General features: G+C 41.8%; 1 protein-coding gene across 2 annotated transcripts in view; it reads left to right on the forward strand.

The window, feature by feature from the left end:
* LOC100772772 (TLC domain-containing protein 4) overlaps window positions 1–22,089 on the forward strand; it is a 51,858-nt gene that overhangs the window by 8,971 nt on the left and 20,798 nt on the right. Inside the window, exons 2-3 of one of the 2 annotated variants that reach the window (XM_027395614.2) lie at window positions 16,511–16,679; window positions 19,928–20,017. In XM_027395614.2, coding sequence (XP_027251415.1) covers window positions 16,525–16,679; window positions 19,928–20,017 — 245 coding nt within the window. In that variant the 5' untranslated portion in view covers window positions 16,511–16,524. The remainder of the gene's footprint in view (window positions 1–16,510; window positions 16,680–19,927; window positions 20,018–22,089) is intronic. The other variant, XM_027395613.2, reaches the window with a different exon arrangement.

Here is a 22,089-nt window from a genome sequence, read left to right on the forward strand (position 1 = left end):
TGGTAGTTCTATTTTTAGGCATTTAAGGACCCTTGGTATTGATTCTCTTCATGGCCTCCCTGACATCCCCCTCCCAGCAGCAGTGTGAGTTCCTTACTCCCATGTCACCCATAGCCTCACTGCCTTTTGCTGTTTTTTCTTGATGATAGTTTAATAACTGGGTTCAGATGGACTTTCATAAGAGTTTTGATTTTGTCTTTCCTTGATGACCATATATTTGATCATGTCCTCCATATATTTCCTGGTCATTTGTACTTCTTTTGAGAATTGTTCAATTTGCTTGCACATTTGTAGACTGGATTTCTTGGTGTTTTTTTTTTATATATTCTATTCTTTTTTTGAGACAGGGTTTCTCTGTGTAGCTTTTTGGAGCCTATCCTGGCACTCTATAGACCAGGCTGACCTCCAACTCACAGAGCTCTGCCTGCCTCTGCCTCCCGAGTGCTGGGAGTAAAGGCGTGCACCACCAACGCCTGGCCAGTTCTTTATTAGTAGAACCTCCTGTTAGAATATAGAGAGCAGAAGTGTTCTTCCCCTTTATAGGCTCTCTTCGTGCTGTGAATTGTTCCCTTTGCTGTGAGATGTCTTCCTATGTAAGCTACCAAACTCAGAACAGATCACAATGTAGACAAGCTTCAGGGCTTTTAGGCCAAGGAGAAAAAGAAGGACTTGGGTTCTTATGGATTTAATACAGAATGCCAGATTGTAATATTTGAGGCTGCCAGAGAAGTAGGTGTGACATTTTTTGCTAAGGAAAGAACCTCTAATACAAAGCTCTGTTTTTTATATATTTTGTTTTTTAAGACAAGGTCTTGCCCAATATCCTTGACTGGCCTGGAAAACACTGTGCAGACCAACTGGCCTCTGCATCCCCAGTGGTGAGATTAAAGGCATGCAACACTATGCCCATCCAAGCTCTGTTGTTTTATTTTGAGAGAGGCTCTCTGATAGTCTTTGTTGGCCTTGGACTCCCTATGTAGCCAAGGATGACCTTGCATTCCTGATCCTCCTACCTCTGCCTTCCAATCTTGCATGGTTTACAGGCATGTGCCACCACACAGGGATCACCATGCTTGCATCTTAAAAACAATGTTTTCTTATTTCTTGAGTATAGAGGGATGGCTAGGCTGTTCCTCTGCAGGGTACAGACTCAGGAAATGTGTGCATTAATTTCAGGGTCACTGGGCTGGAAGACTCCAGATGGCCTGCTAATGTGGTTAGTCACTAGTTTTGAGTGTTGACTCCCAACTGCAATTCTCAGCCTCAGTTTCCTCTTCATGGCCTTGTGACCAGCACAACAGTCGGGGAGCATGCAGGGAAGACAGAGTTTCTGTGGGAGCTGCCTCTACTCTAATTGTCACACTCCATTGTACTCTGTGTATCAGCAGGCAGCAAGGCCAGCCCAGATAGATGAAGGTCTTTGGTTGGGAGTGGTTGTATCACATTACAAAGTGATTGATAGCCATTAAATGGTTTACTACACATAGCTTCATGCAATTGTATACTATAATAGGTACAGTTAAGGCATTATCTCATTTAAACCATACAATCACCTGGCAATGTAGACATTCTTATACATGCTATATAGCATTTGTAGGTTAGAGAGGTCTTTCTTCTTCCTCTTCCTTGACAGGGTTTCTCTTAGGTAGCTCTGACTGTTCTGGAACTCAGAGATCTACCTGGGATTGAAGTCGTTCCCCACCACACCCGGTCTGGCCAGGCTATGCTATTTTTAAACAAGGCCACTGATAAGAACTTAAACTGCTGCCACACTTGCACATACCTGCAAAAACCCATGTACACAATGAAGTGTGATATAAATGTTTAAAGGGAGAATTGGGGCTGGGAGTTGATTGAGTTCTCCAGCTAAACAGAATAACTCTTTTGAATTCATTAGTGGCTCTGTAACTTTGTTTGTTGGTTTTCTGTTTTTTTTGAGACAGGGTTTGGAGCCTGTCCTGGAACTAGCTCTTGTAGACCAGGCTGGTCTCAAACTCACAAAGATCAGCCTGCCGTGTACCACCACCACCTGTCCTGCTCTGTAACTTCTAACCCCATGTAATACTTTCCTTTTGGGAACAGGAAGGGAAAAGAAAGCAGAAGGTAGGAGACTGAGACTTGCCTCAGCCACTTCCCTGCACACCAAGGACTTCCCTTTGGTCAGTGGTCCATTATTTTGGAGGTGAGAAGAACCTCTGGCTCTTTAGGTTCTGACTTCCTGGGAAGCCTGGCAAGTGTCCCAATTCTGCTCCCCCCCCCCCCCCCCGCCCATCTTAAAAATAGAACAAACTATTCAGTGGGGTGTGTGTGTGTTGTCCAGTCTAACCTTGATTTTAGAGGGTTGGCAGAGGGCCAGAAGATGTTCTAAGCCAAGCAGCTCCTGCCGGGATCTCTCTCCGGGAAGGGAAGGGCACTGATTTGAAAATAAGCATATCAGAAGCTGGGAAGAAAAAGTTGGCAGAGAGCCTTCCAGTTGATGCTCTGCCACCTGGTCCCTCAGTGTCAGGACTCTGATGGAGCAACTCCTAAGACTCGGGCCTAGCATTTCGTTGGAAATGTTAATTTCATTAATGACAGCCTCTCTCAATGGTCCCAGCTTCCAAACCCATCCTTTTGATTTGTGCCAACCACTGCAGTTAGTAGTGTGATTTCCCAGCTACTGTGACCTCCTGGCTGCAGACCGTGTGGTTTATCCAAAATTCAGCAGCTGTAATCAGGAACGTAGAAGTTTAAAGAACAAAGCTTCTTTATAAGAAGTTTTAAGTGGGGTCAGATGAGAGAGAGCAACATTTATCACGTAAATCACATGTGCCGCCTGTACCGCGGGGCCTAGAGCCGAAACTGACTGCCCGTGAGGGGGTGGATTCGGTGGCAGTTGGGAGGTGGGAAGTTGTGGGGTGGAGGGAGAACTGGTAAGGGTCTTTGCCTGTCGGGGTCTCCAGTAGCCACGTTTACTTGTTAGGCATTGTCCCAGGAAAAGTCAGTCTGGGGATAAATGCCAAGTGCAAAGAATGAAAAGTAGGAAAAAATATGACAAAAGATAAAAATTGATGTGCAATTAATGAATCATACTAGATTTCATTTATTTTAAGATAAAAGCTAAAATGTGAACCATGGGAAGGCAAGGAGGATGGAAAGTTCAAGGCCACCTTGGGCAACCTTGTGAGAGCCTTACTCTTAAAAAGTACAAAGAGGGCTGAGTGTTTTCCTAGCATGTGAAGGCTCTAGGTTCAACCATGAGAGCTGAAAACAAGTGGAAAAAAAAAAAAAAGCAAAAACCCCAACTACAACAACAAAACACCCCAAACTAAAGCATATAAAAGTTTTTAAGGCAATTGAGGAATGTAAGAAAACAAATTGCTGTGAGTGGCGGTGGTCCATGCCTTAATCCCAGCACTCAGGCAGAGGCAGGAGGATCTCTGAGTTCCAGGACAGCTTGGTCTACAGAGCAAGTTCTAAGACAGGCTCCAAAGCTACATCGAAACCCTGTTTTTTTGAAAAACAAAAGTAAAATTGTTAAAACCCTAATTAATAACCCCTGTAATGGAAAGGAAACCTGATAGGAGGGAGCAGGGATTCTCAGTGAAAACCTAAGGAGATGGATAACACACCCCCACACTTTCCAAGTCAGACAACTTTGGCAGGGACTAATGGGTTGTGTGAGAAAAATCTTTATCAGAAACCCCTTTCCTGCTAGAGGCTGGTGGTGCATGCCTTTAATCCCAGCACTCGGGAGGCAGATCTCTGTAGTTTAAGACTAATCCCCCCCCCCAAAAAAAAACCAACCAACCAAACAAACAAACAAAAAACTACAAGGAGGAAGACCTCAAGATGGGTGTGGTGGCTCACCTCTGAAATTTTAGCACTTGGGAAGCAGAGGCAGGAGGATTACAGGGAATTTAAGTCTTGCCTTGGGTTGTTCCTAAACTACAGAGTCCCTGCCACTCTTCTTCAGCAAGCGGAAGTAAACTAGCAGCAGTGGCCACCCAAACAGTGTACTGAGCAGAGAGCAGGGAAAGAGTCCCAGAGGGCATTAAAGATAGTATCAGAAAGAGACAAGATTATGTCAGATAAGGCGAAATCTTTGCTTAAAGAGATTTTCAGTAGAGATAGGAATTGTTAAGAGTTCTCTGCCCTGAGGTGGCAAGGTGGGGCCTCCTACAGCTGTGTAGATTCTCTCTATGGTTGACCCACACAGAGTCTCAATTGGGAATAGATTTTGCTTTCCTGCCTGGCCTTGTGTGTTTTACAATTATTTCATAGAATTGTGAGGAAAAGAAAAGCCAGTTAGAAATGTACCAATACACACACACACACACACACACACACACACACACACACACACACACTTTGTTTTCATCAAAACAACCATTAAGTATCAGTTGCTGGGGTCTGTAGCAGGCAGAATTGATGAGTTTGTCTTTTACTTGAATTCTGTTACGTACTGCTAGAGGCAGAAAGGTTGGAACATCCTTTGCAGACTTAAGGGGTCACAGCCTCAGTAAGCCAATTAAAGGAGCCAAATTAATAGTGGAAAGCAGGAGATTTGTTCACTGGGAAGAGGGACAGAGAGATCGAGTGAGTGAGCTCTCCAATCCAGCTCCAGGAGGTCCTGATGTGAGAGCAGGTTTTAAATAGCAAGGGGTGGGCATTCCAGAGCAGTTCCCCAAGGTGTGGTCTCTTGCCTACCTTTGTCTCAGCAGAGTCTACCCTGGAAATTCATCTTCCCAGATGGTCATCTGACAAATTGTAACTCTCCTAGAAGCAGGTTCCTCCTGGATACCCCCCCTGTGTGTGTGGGGGTCCTCCATTTCCTGTCAGCAGGAAGGGAAGTACTAATTTCTTGGGTTCATTCCTTAAACAGTCTGATTCGCCAAAGAAGAGAGTCCCTGTCTCTTTAGAATACATTCATACATTCATTCCTGCTGGGCAAGTTGGTGGTTATAGTATTGTCCTCTGAACTCACATGCAGACCATAAAGTACACATACTGAACACACACACACACACACACACACACACACACACACACACACACACACGAACACACATGAATACACACAGCTATTAGAGAATATTTATGGGTTGCCTGCTGTTTGTATGCCCTGCAGACTTTAACAGCTATACTGATGGTTCTTGAACTTGATGCTCAGAAAAGAAAAAGGAGACATACTTGATGAACTTAATCCTCCTTTTTTCCTGTAACTGTCAAGTCATAATTTAAAAATAACAAAGCATGGAGTTAAGAGAAATCTCTAGCTGTTAAGAGCATTGGCTGCTCTTCCAGAGGACTCAGATTTGATTCCTAGCACATGTTGGCTCACAACTGTTCTTAACTCCAGTTCCAAGGGATTCCACTTCCTCTTCTGATTAACTTGGGCACCAGGCATTCATGTTGTGTACACACTACTGGCAAAACATCTATTAAACATAAAATAATAAAACAATCTAAGGCTGCTACATACCAGTAACACTAGTTACTTGGGAGGCCAAAGCCAGAACATATAGAATGAAATGGAGGCCAGCAAGAACAACTTAGTGAGACTCTGTCCTTGTCAGGGATATGTAGCCCACTGGTACATCAGTTGTTTTGCATATACGAGGCCCCAGATTTAATCCCAAACACCACATGAAAGTTAAAAATTTAAAAGCAAACCTGTAACCACAGTTAGCTGAGAAGTTTGTGTATATTGCCCTAAACACTTGCCAGTTTCTACATGAGTGAAACGTTGAAAATGTGGCATGACAGATATTCTTTACACAGACACTGTAAAACCCGTGATCAATTATGGACATTTTATCAGCATTTAGACAGATCCTGCAGTGGGTCGGAAGCCCCTACTCAGCTTTTAATAGGTTTCTAGCTTGTTTGGGCTTGGTAAGTAGCTCATCTTCTGTTCATTTATTTACAGTTTGCAGATAAGGAGGTTTAAGTCCTACAATGTTAGGCTCACGAGAATGGTAAATAACTCTACATTAATAATCAAGCAGTTGATAAGACTGTAAAATATAGTGCAGATTGTTACATGTATACATGAAATTTTTGAATGCATGTCATATGTTGGATGGAGGGAATTAAAGATGGAAAATATTGTAGCAGTATTATATTTCATCTATATTGGCACTCTGCATTTGACACATTCAGAAATAAGATCTTTTCAAAGTCACCATACATTTATGCTGTGGAAGCTGGTTGTCAATTTAGGAAACATTTGGTAATTGAAGTACTTGCAGAATAGAAATCACTTAGAGAATAGGAATGTTTTCCAGCATGGATGAGAGGGGCTTATGAGCCCCCAACCCTTGATGAGGAGCTATTGAGAGTTAGTGGCTTCTGGGGAGGGAAGAGTTCAGTTTTCTTTCGGGGTGTGTGGTTTTTGGTAGGTTGATCTGTATGTGGGCTGCACAATTGGGCTTTGTGGGTTATTAAAAAGGACATGAAGTTGGGAGGGGGATGCACACACACACACATATATATAATATATATACATATGTATATATATTATATACATATATATACATATATATATATATATATATATATGGGGAGATCTAGGAATAGATGGAGGTGGGGAGGAGGTAAATATGAGAGAAATATGAACATGAAATTCTCAAGAGTAAATTAAGAATATATTTAATGATAAAAGGAAAAAGGATATGAATGTCTGTGAAGATTATTTTATTAACAGACATTGAGCACATGCTGCGTGCTTATGGCAGACCATACGTTAGATGCAGTGAGGGAAACGTGGCCAGCTTTTCATCCTTATGGCACACACATTTGTTTGAGTTACAGCTGCAAGGACAGTTGACAAAGTTCAGAGAAGCCTTCCATGAGGAAGTGAGGGTTGTCCTGTGTGCTGAAGAGCCATGGTGTTAAGTGGGGACTGTGGGAGCAGGCTTGGGGGTTGGGGAATAGGATATGCAAAGGCCTTATGGAGGGATGAAGGGAACCCTGCATCTTTTTTTTTTTTTTTTTTTTTTTTTTTGGTTTTTTGAGACAGGGTTTCTCTGTGTAGCTTTGGAGCCTATCCTGGCACTTGCTCTGGAGACCAGGCTGGCCTTGAACTCACAGAGATCCGCCTGCCTCTGCCTCCCGAGTCCTGAGATCCCTGCATCTTTAATAACAGCAGCAAGGTTACACAGTTGGAGAAGCAGCAAGTGAGGGCAAGTGCCAGATGAGCCTGGGGAAGGCAAAGCCCTCCTCAGGAGAGCATTGGGAAATAAGGATTTTGACAACGGGCTCAGAGGTGACATAATTGGAGATGCACTCACAAAAGGTTCCCTGAGCCCTCCAGTCCTTCACAGTAAGGAGACCAGTGTGAACACATGTCAGAAAACTGATGAGGTAACTTGGGGGGGGGGTATAGATCTTTTTGAAAGTCATTTAAGGAGGAAAATCCATAGATGGGATATGATAGCATAGTGGCAGGTGCTAGAAGCAAGCGGTGTGCTTACTGAGATGACCTTAGGAGTCAAGTTGTAAGCTGGTTTGAGATGACTTCAAGACCTTTTGTAGTAAGGGCAAGTAGCAGTTAGCTCTGTGTATGTACCTCAGGAGTCACCTGTGGGGGCATTAGAGGGAGGGAGGCCCAGGAGCTTAGAGAATTCCCTTATTTAATGGCCGAGCAGGAAAGCTTGGATCTAGGAAGACACAGAAGAGTTTAGAGGAGGATCAATGGGGAAGTCTAATGGGAGATCAGGTGGCACAAGAGCTGCCTCTGGGAGTCCTTGTGACCTAGCCACTAGCAATGGCTATTGTCAGAGTGATGAGGATGGGATAAGATAGGGAGGTTTGAAAACAAATGTTTGGGCAAAAGAAGGGACAAGCCTTTCTAGAACTTTGTAAAGGGGTGGGTGGAGCAAGAGAGTGCAAGCAGGAAAGCGGAAGAAGAGAGCAAACTGAGGAAGGGCACATCAGTTTTATTAGTTACAGTCTCATGGCTGTATCAGATTCCCGACAGACAGAAGCAACTTAAGGAAAAAAGAGTTTATACTGGCCCAAAACTTGAGAGTATAGTCCATCGTGATGGGGAAGGCAGGGCTGGCAGAAGCATGAAGCACCTGGTTACACCGTACCCGTAGTCAGGATGTAGGAAAAAGGGAAACTGTGCCCTGTGGTATAGAGAGGAGGGAGTTTAAAGTTGCAGACCAGGCAGGCAAAGATAAGGTGTTAGATTGGCCTGATTAAAGGGACTGTGCCTGCTCTGCAGCCAGCTGTCGGAACAGGAACGTGCCCTGAGGGCAAGAACTCCACCCTTTGAAGGCTTTTATCTTGTGCAAATCCAAACTAATTTGCAAAGAGATGAATGCTGGTGTTAAGCTCAGTTTCTTTTATTCAGTAAATGGTGTAGTTCATTTAGGGTGGTTCTTCCCCCTTAACTAACCGTGTCTACAAACGTCCTCAGATATGCTTAAGAGGTTTATCTCCAAGGTGATTCCAGATCTTGTCAAGTTGACAATATTAACTCAGAATCAAGAAGAGGCAATGAATCTGTTGGCATTTATTTTCACTGGGGTTTTGAACTTTTAAAAAAAGCTAATAATATAGGGGCTGATGAGTTTGTTGGATAAAGGTATCTGCCACCTAGCCTCTGAGTCACTGGACCCACAGGGTGGAAGGAGAAAAATGATTTCCATGCAGGGTGTCCTCTGACCTCTATTCTTGTATGATATACCCATGTCTATATATGTTTACACATGTGCCCACAAATTAATTAAAATGTAATAAAAAAAGAAGAGCTGAGATAGCCAGTTGAGGAGGAGGAAATGGAGGATAACAGGGATCAGAAGATTCCCAAGGGGGCCTGAAAAGATGGCGCCAAAGTGAGAAAGGCAGGCTTCAGGTGGACAGACAGGCAGGGCAGATGATGCAAGTGTTTTGTGTGGTTGGCCTCAGTATGCTGAAGATTTTCATACCTTGGATTCTGGTTTTTAGTTTTGTGTAGGAGTTTTGTGGGGATATCTGTTGTAAGGGGAGCAGACAGCTAGAGGTTTGGAAATTTGACTGTGAAACATGAGATTAGTAGGCCAAGGCAGTATGTTTATAGTGCAGGGCAGTGTGAAGGACTCTTTGGGCCTTCCGTCATTTCATGTTCACTGATTTCTATCCCTTCTGGTGTATGATTGCTATATTAATTACTTTTCTGTGCTGTGATAAAACCCCATGATTAAGGCAATTTATTATAGTAGAAAAGAGTTTATTTCAGTTTATTATTCCAGAGGGTTACAGTCCATACTGGTGGGGACAGCATGGCAGCAGGCATTGGGCATGGCAACTGGAGCAGGATGCAGAGAGTGAACTGCTGAACTCTAGTGACATACTTCCTCCAGCAAGGCCACACCTCCTTAACCTCAACAAACAGAGCCCCCTACTGGGGATAAAGTGTTCAAATACCTGCAACTATGGGTACTTTTCTTGTCCAGACAACTACAGTGGACTTCAATAGTGCTGTCTGTCATTCAGGACTCATTGCTGAGTAAATAACTGCTCACAGCCAGAGTTTGGGCTTTGCCAGCTACTGACAATAGAAGGGAGTTGTAGAGTGTTAGTAAAATGATTTCTGAAATGATGGGCTCCCAAGTGTGTCTACTGTCCACTGTACATCCCACTAGAAAATCAAAAGCTTATTTAAAACACTAAGGTGGTGTGTGTGTGTGTGTGTGTGTGTGTGTGTGTGTGTGTGTGTGTGTGTGTGGACGCGCGCACGTGCATTTGTAACTCAGTTGTGAGGTTCTCAATTATGAAACTTTGTAGATGACAACATCATGATGTGTTGGAATGTCAAAAGGACCGAGTCCTCAAAGATGCTGGGCCATCTAGATGGACAGGAAGTTACTCAAGATGATGACAGGTTTAAGGACACCAGTGAGCTGGGGCCAGTGTTTGAGTAGCAGGAAGTATTTAGGAAGTTAGACGATGATACAAATGAGAAGACAGTGGGTGGCATGATTCACTGGTAAAACCAAAAGGAACATTGGTGTCTTAGAGGGTAGGGGATGGAGGAATAAGACCTGAAGGAGAGACCATGAGCAAAGAAGGGACTTGGACCACGTCTCATAGTGAAGTCTGAGCCGAGACTACACTGAAGAGATGGAGAAGAGGATGTCCTCAGGGAGCTTGAAGAGAAGCCAAGGATGCAGTGCTGTATTCCGGGTGTGGAAGCCCAGTGGGTGGGCTGGGTCTGGTGGCTGGAAGGGATTGTGGGAGCATGGGAAAGATACTTTGCAGTGAGTGCTACTGACATTTGTGGTGTGGACTGATAAAAACAGGGATGAGCTCAGGGCCAGATGTGGTTGGCAGAGGCTCTTCTCTCTCGTGGCTGGAATGACACCAGGCCCCTGGATTTCCTTTTCTGTAGGCTGATAGACAGTGGTGGAAGCAGGAGCTACCGAGTGTGACCCATCTGCTCAGTATTATTCTTAGCAACTTAAGGGACATAATTCTTTCTCCATGAGAGCCATGTAAGGCTTGCTATTATGTCTAGTATAAGATGAGGAAATTGAGATTCAGTCAAGACAAGTTCAGTAGAGTTTGATCAAGTTTACACAGCTCCTAACAAATGTGCCAGGATTATAGGCCTCTATCAGCCACCATGCCTGGTTTATATGGTGCTAGGTTTAGACAACAGGGCTTCACTCATGCTAGGCAAGACCTCTAGCTGACTGAACTACACTGCCAGTTCTTGAGTCCTTTTTGAGAAATCTCATTCCAAAGCTCATTAACTCTTCACAGTGTGGTATATTTCTGAAGACCACTATTTTATTCACACAACTTTAACATTTCTTTCCTCTGTGATTAATTCTGAGTAAAAGGGTACATATACTGAGATGGAAAGTTATATTCTTTGCTGGCCTGATTGTGAGTCTGAAGTTTGTTTCATTGTGCATGATTTATTTATTGTGCTGTTATCTCTCATTGATTTGTGCCACTTGCCATATGAAGGCCCTCCCTCCCTCCCTTCCTCCCTCCCTTCTTCCCTCCCTCCCTCCCTTCTTCCCTCCCTCCCTCCTTCTTCCCTCCCTCCCTCCCTCCCTCCCTCCCAGTTTCTTAAGTGTACCTTACCATATGTTTCCTTTGTGATTGGGAGTCATCATGTCAGCTAGGAGAGAAACCCAGTTCTTTTTATGACCCAGTGTAGACACTGTCTTCAATGCTGTGTGCTCCATGTGGATTAATTAAGTCATTAGCAGATAGATGTCTGTCAAAATGACCCCAAGGGGAAACCTTCTACACCTTGAGCTAGCTCTCAAGTCCACTTCTGCTTCTAGATTTACATCCAACTTCCAGGTTTTAGCTAGCTCAGGATTCACCAAGTTTTGCTAGCCAGTCACTTCTTTTTTTTTTTTTTTTCCCCAAGTTACCCATAAATCCATCCTGAGAAGGGTTTAGAACTTTGCTGGAATCAAGTTGCCTTTCATTTGACATCGTCCAGTCCTTTAGGCGTTGCCATTCTGTCACTTGTGGGAGTGACACTGGTAGGCATCAGGAATGGCTGAGCTGAATGTAGGTTGCGAAATGGGAGGGAAGTCGGGTGTGTGATAATTGCCTTTCCCTGAGCTGTGTAGCTGTGGAGGGAAGGGCTGCTTTAGGATTAGTTCATCTCGGGCCAGATAGGGGCATGGGACCTGTGTGATCCCATATGGAGCCACCCAGCTGGTGGCCTGGGTGTGAGGACTGGAACTGCACATAAGGAGAGCTGTGTTAGGAGTGAGGAATGCATAACCAGGCACAGTCTAGTGCTCAGAGGGGAGGTCCAGGGTGGACCGAGGCAGTGAACCATGTCAAGTTAAGAGAGTTCATGCCAGGTAGCCTCCGTTCTCTTGTGAAGTGGGAAGGGATATGTCTACCAGAAGAGAGGCACAGCTGGAGGCTTGCTGGCATCTGTATCTGGAATAAATGTGGGAAGGAGGAAGGGAGCTAGCGAGGGATGGAAAAGGAATGCTAAGCGTGAGTGAGGCATTGTTCTCAGCTTCCTTCTGCCCTGCTGGTCTTAAAGACAAACACACAGCCCTATCCCATACTCCTTTAAGGGATTTTACCACTAAACATCACTGCAGCGGTTCCTACTTGCATGCTGCGTGGAAACAGCTTTGGTGATTCGAATGTATTCCCTCAGAAATCTTAACAAGTGGTGATGATGAGCTGAGGGAAATGAGAGTTGGAGCTGTGGTTGCGGGTGAGGAGTTGGTTCAATGGAACTGCATTGTTTGAGTTTCAGCTTCAAAGCATCCAGTTGATAATTCAATAAAAGGGAAGTATTGGGTCAGGAGACTGACTCTCACCTGGTAAAGTGCTTACCAGACAAACCTAAGTTTGATTCTCAGAACCCATGGATGAAAAAAAAAAAAGGCAGTTCTGGGAGTCAAGAGACAGGCAGCGCTCTGAGGCTCACTGCCCAGCTAGTGTAGTTTACTTGCCTAGCTGCAGGCCAATGAGACAGCATGTCTCAAAAACAAAACAAAACAAACAACCAAAAAAACCAACCCCCCCCCCAAAAAAAAACAAAAACAAACCAAAACAACAAAACCAGGGTCGATGGCTCCTGAGGAATGACACCTAAAAGTTGTCTTCTGGCCTCTGCACACCTATGTGCCCTCACCTGTATACACAAAGGGAATGCCTTCTTTCTTTATTATCCTCTCTTTTATTCAAGTCATTGAATACCATTAGATATCTCTTCACTATGCACTATCTCTACTAGATATTATTTCCTACTGAACAAGGAGCATCCCATAGCACCCCAACTTAGGATTTTTAATAGATATCCTTGCCTTCCTACTGGCTCACATCTGTCTCCCGACAGAAAGCCTGGTATACAACTGACAAGCGGCAAATGTAGGATGTATTTGTTGTTGGTTCTGGAATGAAGGCGTAATCAGCTCCTTTTGCTATTTCCAGGGCCACCCCTCCAGAGAGTGAGTGTCCTTCTGCAGGAGGAAGGCTGTCATAGTGAGAGGAGAGGTCTAGGCTAAGATCAGCTCCTGAAAGTTTGTGCCACCTTGTGGGGAAAGGACTAGCAAGCATTGTCATACTCAGCAAGACGGTGGAAGTTTCTTTAGCATCCACAGTTCCTGTGAATCCAGACAGCTAATTATGTGGTAGAATTCATCTCTTAGCGTCTTGTTCATTTCTCCTGTCTGTTTCAGCTGCTCTTTCTGGGACAGCTCCCTCTAGGACTGCTTCCTAGCTTCCTACCAGCTTCTGGCCACATGTAGAGGTGCATGAATGAGGCTTAATGCTTCTCGGCTCTTTCCGTGATCGCCTATGCAAGTGATTGCCAAGTCCTCAGAGGCATCATTTGCTCTGTCCATTTTTACCATTCCATTGTCTGATTTAGGCACCTGAAGTGAACGCACGGGGGCAACTGCTTCTACAAAGAGGCCTTATAGTTTTGGAGGGGGGGCATTTGTAATACTCTTGATGAGTCCTTGATTTGGCATGACTGATTAAACAAGCAGCTGCTTATTAAGAAGCAGAGCTGAGAGTAGAACAATTTAATTAGCTTATGTCTGCTGAGCCTTTAATAGAAGTCACAGCTTGAATATATGGTGCTTTTTGTTTTAGTTATAAATGAAACTTTTTTTTTTTGCAAAGAAATATTCTCATCATATAACCCAAGAAAACAGAAAATAAGTCTGTTGAAAATATAAAATATTGGGGTTTGGAGACATGACTCCTCAGTTAAAAGCACGTATTATCCTTGCAGAGGACCTGAGTTCTAATCTCTGCCCACATGTGATGACTCAAAACCATTCATAACTCTAATTCCAGGAGATCTGATGTCCTCTTCTGGCCTCTGCAGGCACCAGGCATGCACTGGGTGTGCAAACATGCGGGCAAAACACTAATACACATAAAATTATAAATATATATATGTATATATATATGTAATTCATCCACTATAACAAATAATTCATAAAATCTAGGACTTGGAGGAATAATGTAGTTTTAAAGATTTTTATTTAATGTGTGTCTGTGTGTGTACACTCTCATTTGTGTGAAGGCATGCATGTGGGGGTCAGAGGACAACTGGGAGTTGGTTCTCTCCTTCTACTGTGTGGATCCCAGGATTGGAACTCTAGTGTCTTTGAGGTTTGGTGAAAAGTACTTGTACCCACTGAATACCCTTCTGAGCCCATATTCCATTTCTCTCTTTCTTCCTTTTTTCTTTTCTTCTTTTTCTTCTCTGCTGAGACAGGGTCTTTTTACATAGACCAGGCTGGTCTTGAACTCACAGAAGTCTACCTGTCCCTGCTTCCCTAGTTCTGGGATTAGAGGCTGGACTGCTGGGAATAAAGGCATGCATTGCCACGCCTGGCCCCATGACACATTTCTTAATGGTGAATTGTTGGAGTGCTTTATTTAGTGTACTAGTTAATTAATAATTCACAAACCTGGTGATGTGTGATAAGTTTTATGACAACTTTTAAGAAGCATTCAAGAAATGCTCGTGTATACATGGAATTTTAACAAAAGTCTGCCAGCAGCTCCTGCTCCAGGGCCAGCATGCCAGCCTTCAGGCCAATCACCGTCTTCATGCAGTTCAGAGCAGTGCTTCTCAACCTTCCTAACACTGCCACCCTTTAGGGCAGTACTTCGTGTTGTGCCATAAATTATAACTGTAGTTTTGCTTCTGTTATGAATTTTAATGTAAATATCTGATGTGCAGTCCCCAAAGGGATTGAGACGCACAGGTTGAGAACCACTGGCTTAGACTCTTAGTGCCTCCTGGTTATTGATTCCATTTTCTTTAATTAACTGTCCACCTGGCCACCAGGTTTGTGTTTGCTTTACCTTTGGAAAAGCACCTTTAATTACATTGCACATAATCAAGTAATAACACGTGTATTTGATATATCAAGCTTACTTTTATATATTACTTGGTTAATATTAATAGTAAGCCTAAGCTAAAGGGCCACAAATTTAAGTTTTTAATGCCCAGCACACACACACATTGAAATAAAAAAAATATAAGAAGTAAATGAGCAATGAAGTTAATGGAGTCTTACAGAAAAGAATTGCAATATTAATAATTTTACCAAGCATACACCCATAGAGAAGCTGTGACGGGGGCGAGTTGGTAATTCATTGCAGACATATGAATTCTGTCACAAGGAGCCCCATGGGAGACTGATTCAAATTAGGATGTCCTGGTTGGCAGGGGATGGAGTGGGGTTATTTCTAGCTCAGCCACCGACTTGGTTTTTCTCTGGTGAATTGGCTTTAGTAAGTGACTTTATTTCTTCAAATTAGGAGCTTGAAAATGTATATTGATTCATTTCCCTCTCATCTGAGGACCAGTCCCATCAAAGATAGAAAAACACTGTACTGCTGGATATGAGTCAAATGCCTTAGCACTTTTTGGGCTGAATGTACCTAAGATTTTTTCCCCTTGTGAGACAGGTCTCAGAAAATGATATGGCTATATGACCTTGGGTGTCCTGGAGCTCAATATGTAGACCAGGCTGGTCTCAAAATCCTTGAGATCTACCAGCTTCTGCCTCCTGAGTCCTGCAATTGAAGGCATGTGCCATTATGCCTGGCCTTAAGATAAAAGTTCAGTTCAGCAATGTAGAAAACACAATTCGAGAGTGTGTGTGTGTCTGTGTCTGTGTGTGTGTGTGTGTGTGTGTGTGTGTGTGTGTGTGTGTGTGTGTGTATGCATATTGCTATTCTTTTCACTAACTGTCCCTAAAACCTAAAGCTCATATATTATTTTAATAAACGATGTGGTTTTTAAAAAAGATTTATTTGATTTTTAATTGTGTATGTGCATGTGTGTTTGTGTATGCTAGTGCAGTACCTGTGAAGGCCAGGTCAGATACTGTGGACCTGAAGTTACAGGTGGCTGGATGTCACCAGATGTAGGTGCTGAGTCACCAGATGCCAATTTGCTGCATGAGAGGCCAGGGTCATAACTGCTGAACCATCTCTCAGCCTCTGTGTTTCTTTTTAATTGCTTGTTTCCCTTTAAAATTTAATTTTTGCCTTCAATATTCTGTCTTGTAATACAACCAGTATTTAACTTGGTAATTTATCTTTTGTTTGTTATTGTAGGCAGTGTTTACAGATTTGGGGGCCTAAATATTTCTTAGAAATTACCTGGCCAATTCTCAATTTATAGATGAGAAAATTGAGTCAAAGAGATATCAGAACAGTATTGTTCACAGAATAATTTCAATGTAGCAATTGAAATTTCCTCCTTATGTTAAACTCCTTAGATAAGTTTGAATTGTGATATCAAAATGTTTTTTAATGATATGGAGATCTTTAAGGTACTAGGGGGTACCTTTAGATGCTTTAAAAAAAGTATTTTTGTTTTAAATAACAAACATGACACTTGACACACAGATAGTAAATGAACAATAAACAATTTTTGGTTTATTTTCCTTTGAGAATTTTTATATTTTAATTAAAAATACTGAAATAAATGTATACTTCTTAAAAATTTAAGACTATTGTAGGCTTATTGTGGGATAGCAACTTAGAGCCATCCTTTCTCTCCTAGCAGGGTGAAGAACTATGGAAGCCAACACCAAACTGGTCATCGGCATTGTTTGTAGCAGCTTTGTTATCTTTCAGATTCTTTTCCATTTTGTAAGTTACTGGTTTTCAGCAAAAGTTTCTCCAGGTTACAATAGCCTTAGCATCGAGAAGAAGATTGAATGGAACTCAAGGTAAAGCCATGAAAATGTGATTGGTTGACTTAAAAGTAGCTTTATGAAGCAAAACTCTTCCTTTAGGATCTTAAGAAACTCAAGGTCAAATTTTTTGTTTGATGTTGGAAAGGAAGAAAGACAAGATCTCATACAAGCAAAGTTTAAGAATTCTTACATCAGATGATGCTGGGGCTGGGGGTGGCTCAGTGAAAAATTCACATAATCACATATCCTTTTGTGGTGATATTGAAAGAAAAAAAATTCTTGGTGTTCTGATAGCCAATGCGGGTTAGCCACATGCAGTTTGATTGAATTCTACAGACTAGAGGGCAGAGTGTATGGTCTATACCTTATCAATAACTTCTAGCTATAATTTAGTACCTTCTAGATTTATTCTTTTTTTGTTTTTTTTTAAAGATTTTATTTATTTATTTATTATGTATACAATATTCTGCTTCCATGTATATCTGCACAACAGAAGAGGGCACCAGATCTCATAACAGATGGTTGTGAGCCACCATGTGGTTGCTTGCTGGGAATTGAACTCAGGACCTCTGGAAGAGCAGTCAGTGCTCTTAACCTCTTAGCCATCTCTCCAGCCCCCTTTTTTCCTGTTTTTTTTTTTTTTTTTTTTTTTTTTTTTTTTTTTTTTTTTTTTGAGGCAAGAGTTTCTCTGTGGCTTTTTGGAGGCTGTCCTGGAACTCGCTCTTGTAGACCAGGTTGGTCTTGAACTCACAGAGATCTGCCTGCCTCTGCCTCTCAAGTGCTGGGATTAAAGGTGTGTGCCACCACCACCTGGCTAGATTTATTCTTTTAAAAATGTGTATTTTATGTACTATGGGTATTTTGTTTGCATGTATGTTTGTGTACCACGTGCTTGACTGGTGCCTGTAGAGGTCAGAAGGGGATGTTGGATCCTCTGGGACTGGAGTTACAAATAGTTGTGAGCCTCCACGTGGATGCTGGGAATCGAACTCCCATGCTCTGGAAGAACAGCCAGTACTCTTAACCACTGAGCCATCCCTTCAACCCATATATCATTATTTAAAAAACAAACAAACAAACTTTCTAACATTTGAAGATAGAAGGAGTGGTGGGAACGACAAATGGGAGAGACATAGATTTTCTGAGTAAAATTTTTTATTTATTTATTTATTATGTATACAGCATTCTGCTTCCATGTATATCTGCACAACAGAAGAGGGCACCAGATCTCATAACAGATGGTTGTGAGCCACCATGTGGTTGCTGGGAATTGAACTCAGGACCTCTGGAAGAACAGTCTGTGCTCTTAACCTCTGAGCCATCTCTCCAGCCCCTGAGTAAAATTTAAACTCTTCTTTTTGTTTCCCTTTCAATGTGGTTAGAATGCATAGAAACGTTTGAATCTTGGGTAGCTGCAAGCCAAAGAAGTAGGAAGGGTGCCGAAAGATAGCAACAGAGATGAAAATGAAGTTGGAAACTATTTTGTATTTTATTCAGTCTCATCACTGGTCTGTGGCACAGGAAATTATAATGTGTGAAACCAAATTCTGCTTTGAAGAAGAAATCTGGCCTCTTACAAGATTCATTTAGCTGTTCAAATAGCATTTTCTCATCTCTCTTTCCTGCTTCCTGCTCCAGCCTGTATACTTGGAACTCAGAGATAAAGAGTACAAAGGAAAGTTGGGCTGTTTCTAAAGTACATATTTATGTCTTAAAACTCAGCTTCTAGCCATGACATATGCTCCAACAGCAGACAACACTTTTTTGAATTCTTTCCCTTTGGTGTTTTTTTTTTTTTTTTCTACTATAGGAACTACAGTTTTGCTTTTCCAGGAATATGGTTTAAAAAAGATAACAAACTCAACTGTTTACCAACAGCAGCTTCTGCAAGCATAGACTTTTATTGTCTCTCTCTCTTTCTTTCTTTCTTTCTTTCTTTCTTTCTTTCTTTCTTTCTTTCTTTCTTTCTTTCTTTCTTTCTTTCTTTTTCTTCCAATTTTGAGATGGAGTCTCATGTATCCCAGGCTGGCTTGCAACTAACTCACTATGAAGCCCAGAATAGCCTCCTGATTTTCCTGCCTTCACCTTCCCGATGCTGTAGGCACATTCAGCGGTATAAGTGAAGGTTCTAATACAGACTCATGGGTAGTCCATAGCATCTGCCTCCCCATTTCTGTTCAGTATAGCAAGAGCTTTTGACTAAATGTCATTTCCATTATCTGAGAACTTACTGTACTTTCCTTTACCATATAACACCTCAGGAAGACTAACACTTGAAGCCTGTATTAAAAATTAGATTTTATAAAAGGAAACCTAAAAGATTTTATCCTTTCTGTATATTTGTATGTATGTGGGCACATACACCATTGCATGTGACACACATCAGCAGAGTGTCTCCCTCTACCGTGTGGATCCTGGGGACTGGGCTCAGGTCCTCTGGGATTTCAGCAGCAGGTGCTTTTTACCATCCTGGGAGGGAGCCAAAAAGGAAACTTTTTGGACATATGGTTACTAATCACTGTTTCAGGACTTCAGGAGAGGTTATGTTTTTCTTTCATAGGATTTTGAATAGCTGAAGGAAGTCCTCAGTGTGGGTGATTTAGATGCAGGGTTTGAATGCCAGGTGGTAGTGGTGCAAACCCTCTCCTGCAGCTATACTGCTGTGGATGGAACTTGGAGGATTCAGGGTTGTGGCCTTATCACCTGTGCCAATTTAGGCAAGATGCTATCAGTGGTGTCATCAAGTATGTTTCCACTGCAGAACCTTAACACAGAGAAGTGATTCACCCAGGATTATAGAACTTGTTCATTTGAAAATAAAGCTGTGGACCTATGATTTCTAAATGACTACATTATTATTATCATTATTGTTATGTTTCTTGAGACAGGGTCTTACCATATAACTCTGACTGGCGTAGAACTTGATACGTAGACCAGGCTGCTCTCAAACTCTCCATCTGCCTCTGCCTCCTAAATGCTGGGACTAAAGGTGTGCACCACCACCCTGGCCCTTAATTATTACTTATTAATGGTGCTGGCCATTGAACCTAGAGCCTTATGCATGATAGGCAAGTACTCTGCTGCTGAGCTATGCCCCTGTCCCCTCTAAATGACAGTGTTTAGTCATCCTCAGATGTCCTCTACGCCTAAATTTCACCCTTTCACATTTAACTTTTAATGCTTTGAGGTGTGAATTTTTTTAGGATGAAAACTGTCTCGGAGGAACAAGACATTTATTGCAAGGAATCTGAGCTCTTTGTGTGTGCCTTGTTTCATTTCAGGGTAGTATCTACCTGCCACTCTTTGCTGGTTGGGACTTATGGCTTATACCTCTTCTTATTTGATGAGCCTACTATAGCTGATCCACTCTGGTAAGCTGTTTCTTTCCAAGCTACTCATTTTGATTTATGCTTTTCTATGAATTATTAATGGCCTCATTTGCATTACTTAAAAACATATTGACTATCTTTGATGTATGCCTTATTTAAGTGGCTTATCGTTAGTTCTGCTTCAGCCAATTATATTAAAATGATTTTAGATATGAACATAAATGTTGAGGGCCATTTTGCTTTTATACTGCAATTGCTACATAAAACAAAGAGAATATGATTAGTTGAGCAAAACCAAGGTATTACAAACACTGTCATGAGCAAAACAGTGTCATCATTGATTGAGCTAGGACCATCAGCTGGAGTGATCACTAAAGACTTGCCTTTAAACTTGTGTGTGACCCATTGTTTGCCACCAAAGAATTGGAATGAGACTTACAGATGGCTAATAGGAGAGGGATTAAAATCACACAAGAAACACATAAATATGATGATTTAGTACACATAATAATCTTAGGTAACCCTGAAGATGGCTCTTTCTGGAAGCATTAACTATGGTTGCAATTGCAGAAAATTTGCAGACTGCTGGAGTTACTCCGAAAGGTGTAGGTCAGCTTAATGTAAGGAGTAGGTGTGTGGGAAGTACAGATGTGAGGTGACTGTTCTGTGAAATACAGGACAATTTACCTAAGAATTTAGACCACCACTGTGTGACTACAATGATACTCTCCCCCGTAAGTGTAAAATGATCTCTTTAGGATTATGCCACCTGATTCATTTTCATTTTTATCAGGAAGATTTTTTTTTCAAAATGACTCAATTCAAAATGACTCAAACCTTGACCAGATTTTTTATTCGTAATCTAAATAATTTGTAGCTTTATTTTGCCCCCATATTTATTTTTCTAACATGACTGTAAATAGAACCAGTCCTTTGAGAAGTACATTTTATTACAAAAAAAAGATGTGGCTCCTTGGTCAAGTTTTGCTTTAGTAAACTTGAACCTAGAGTGAATTTTGCTGTTTTCTAATTTGGTTCTATGATGTATCCCAGGTCTAATTTTCCTGGATTGTATTTACAGGTCAAAATGAATGGAGAAAATATGACTTTTTTTCCTGCATTCCCATTTTAGTCCAGATACTACCAGTTTTATTTTGGGTTAATTTTAAAGTAATACAAGTTACAAATCCCATGAAGGATGGAGTGGAGCAAATATGGGCCACCCTAGCTAGTGAGGTATTCAGCAGGTTATGTCCTGCCCAAGCAAGGTAACCTGAGTTTAACTCCTGGAGTGCACCTAAAAGGTGGAAAGAAAGAGCAGGCTCCTGAGAGTTGTCCTCTGACCTACACCCCCCCACACACCACACAGTAGCATGTGCACACCTATACGCACATGGATGTCACATACTCGTATGATCAATACACATATACTACTAATAATAAATGAAATAGAAAATTTTAAAGTAAATTCATTATATTGATATGCATTTGTGGTCCTGTTCTGACCATATTCTCAGTTAATAAGCAAATCCCTCTCATCTGCAGTAATAATGATAGAACTGTATTGCCTCAAAAATCAAAGGTGGGATAGATGTTTTCTTGATTTATTTGAGTCCCTGATAAGTAAGGAAATAGTTTTTATGTGAACAAATCATATGAAGACACATTTATAAGTCTTTTTGTAAAATTACGTTTGGTACCTTAAAAATCATATATATGTATATGTGTGTGTAAAAAATTATGTCTGTGTGCAGTCAGAAGTATTAACCTAATACTGAGCTTAGATAGGTTTAGAACAGAGTGCAAAATTGTTAGTGATCCACTCCCCACATAGGCCAGTGGGTCCTTAGGCACTTTCCAGAAGTGCATTAAAACTAGTGGATGCTAAAAAAAAAAAAAAAAAAAAAGAAACTGGTGGATCCAGCCTGTGCCTTTAAAGTAAAAACACCCGGCGTGTTATGCCTGGGGATTTGGAGCATCTGCGATAGTTCTTCACATTCCAGAAAATGCATAGGATTTCAGCCTAGTTTAAATGCCAAGAATCAGAATCAGTCTGGAGTCTGGCTTAGCCTTCGAATAACTCTGTTGGAAGTATGGGCAACAGGTCTTCTGAT

Source organism: Cricetulus griseus, assembly GCF_003668045.3.
Source record: "Cricetulus griseus strain 17A/GY chromosome 1 unlocalized genomic scaffold, alternate assembly CriGri-PICRH-1.0 chr1_0, whole genome shotgun sequence".
NCBI classification, from domain to species: domain Eukaryota; kingdom Metazoa; phylum Chordata; class Mammalia; order Rodentia; family Cricetidae; genus Cricetulus; species Cricetulus griseus.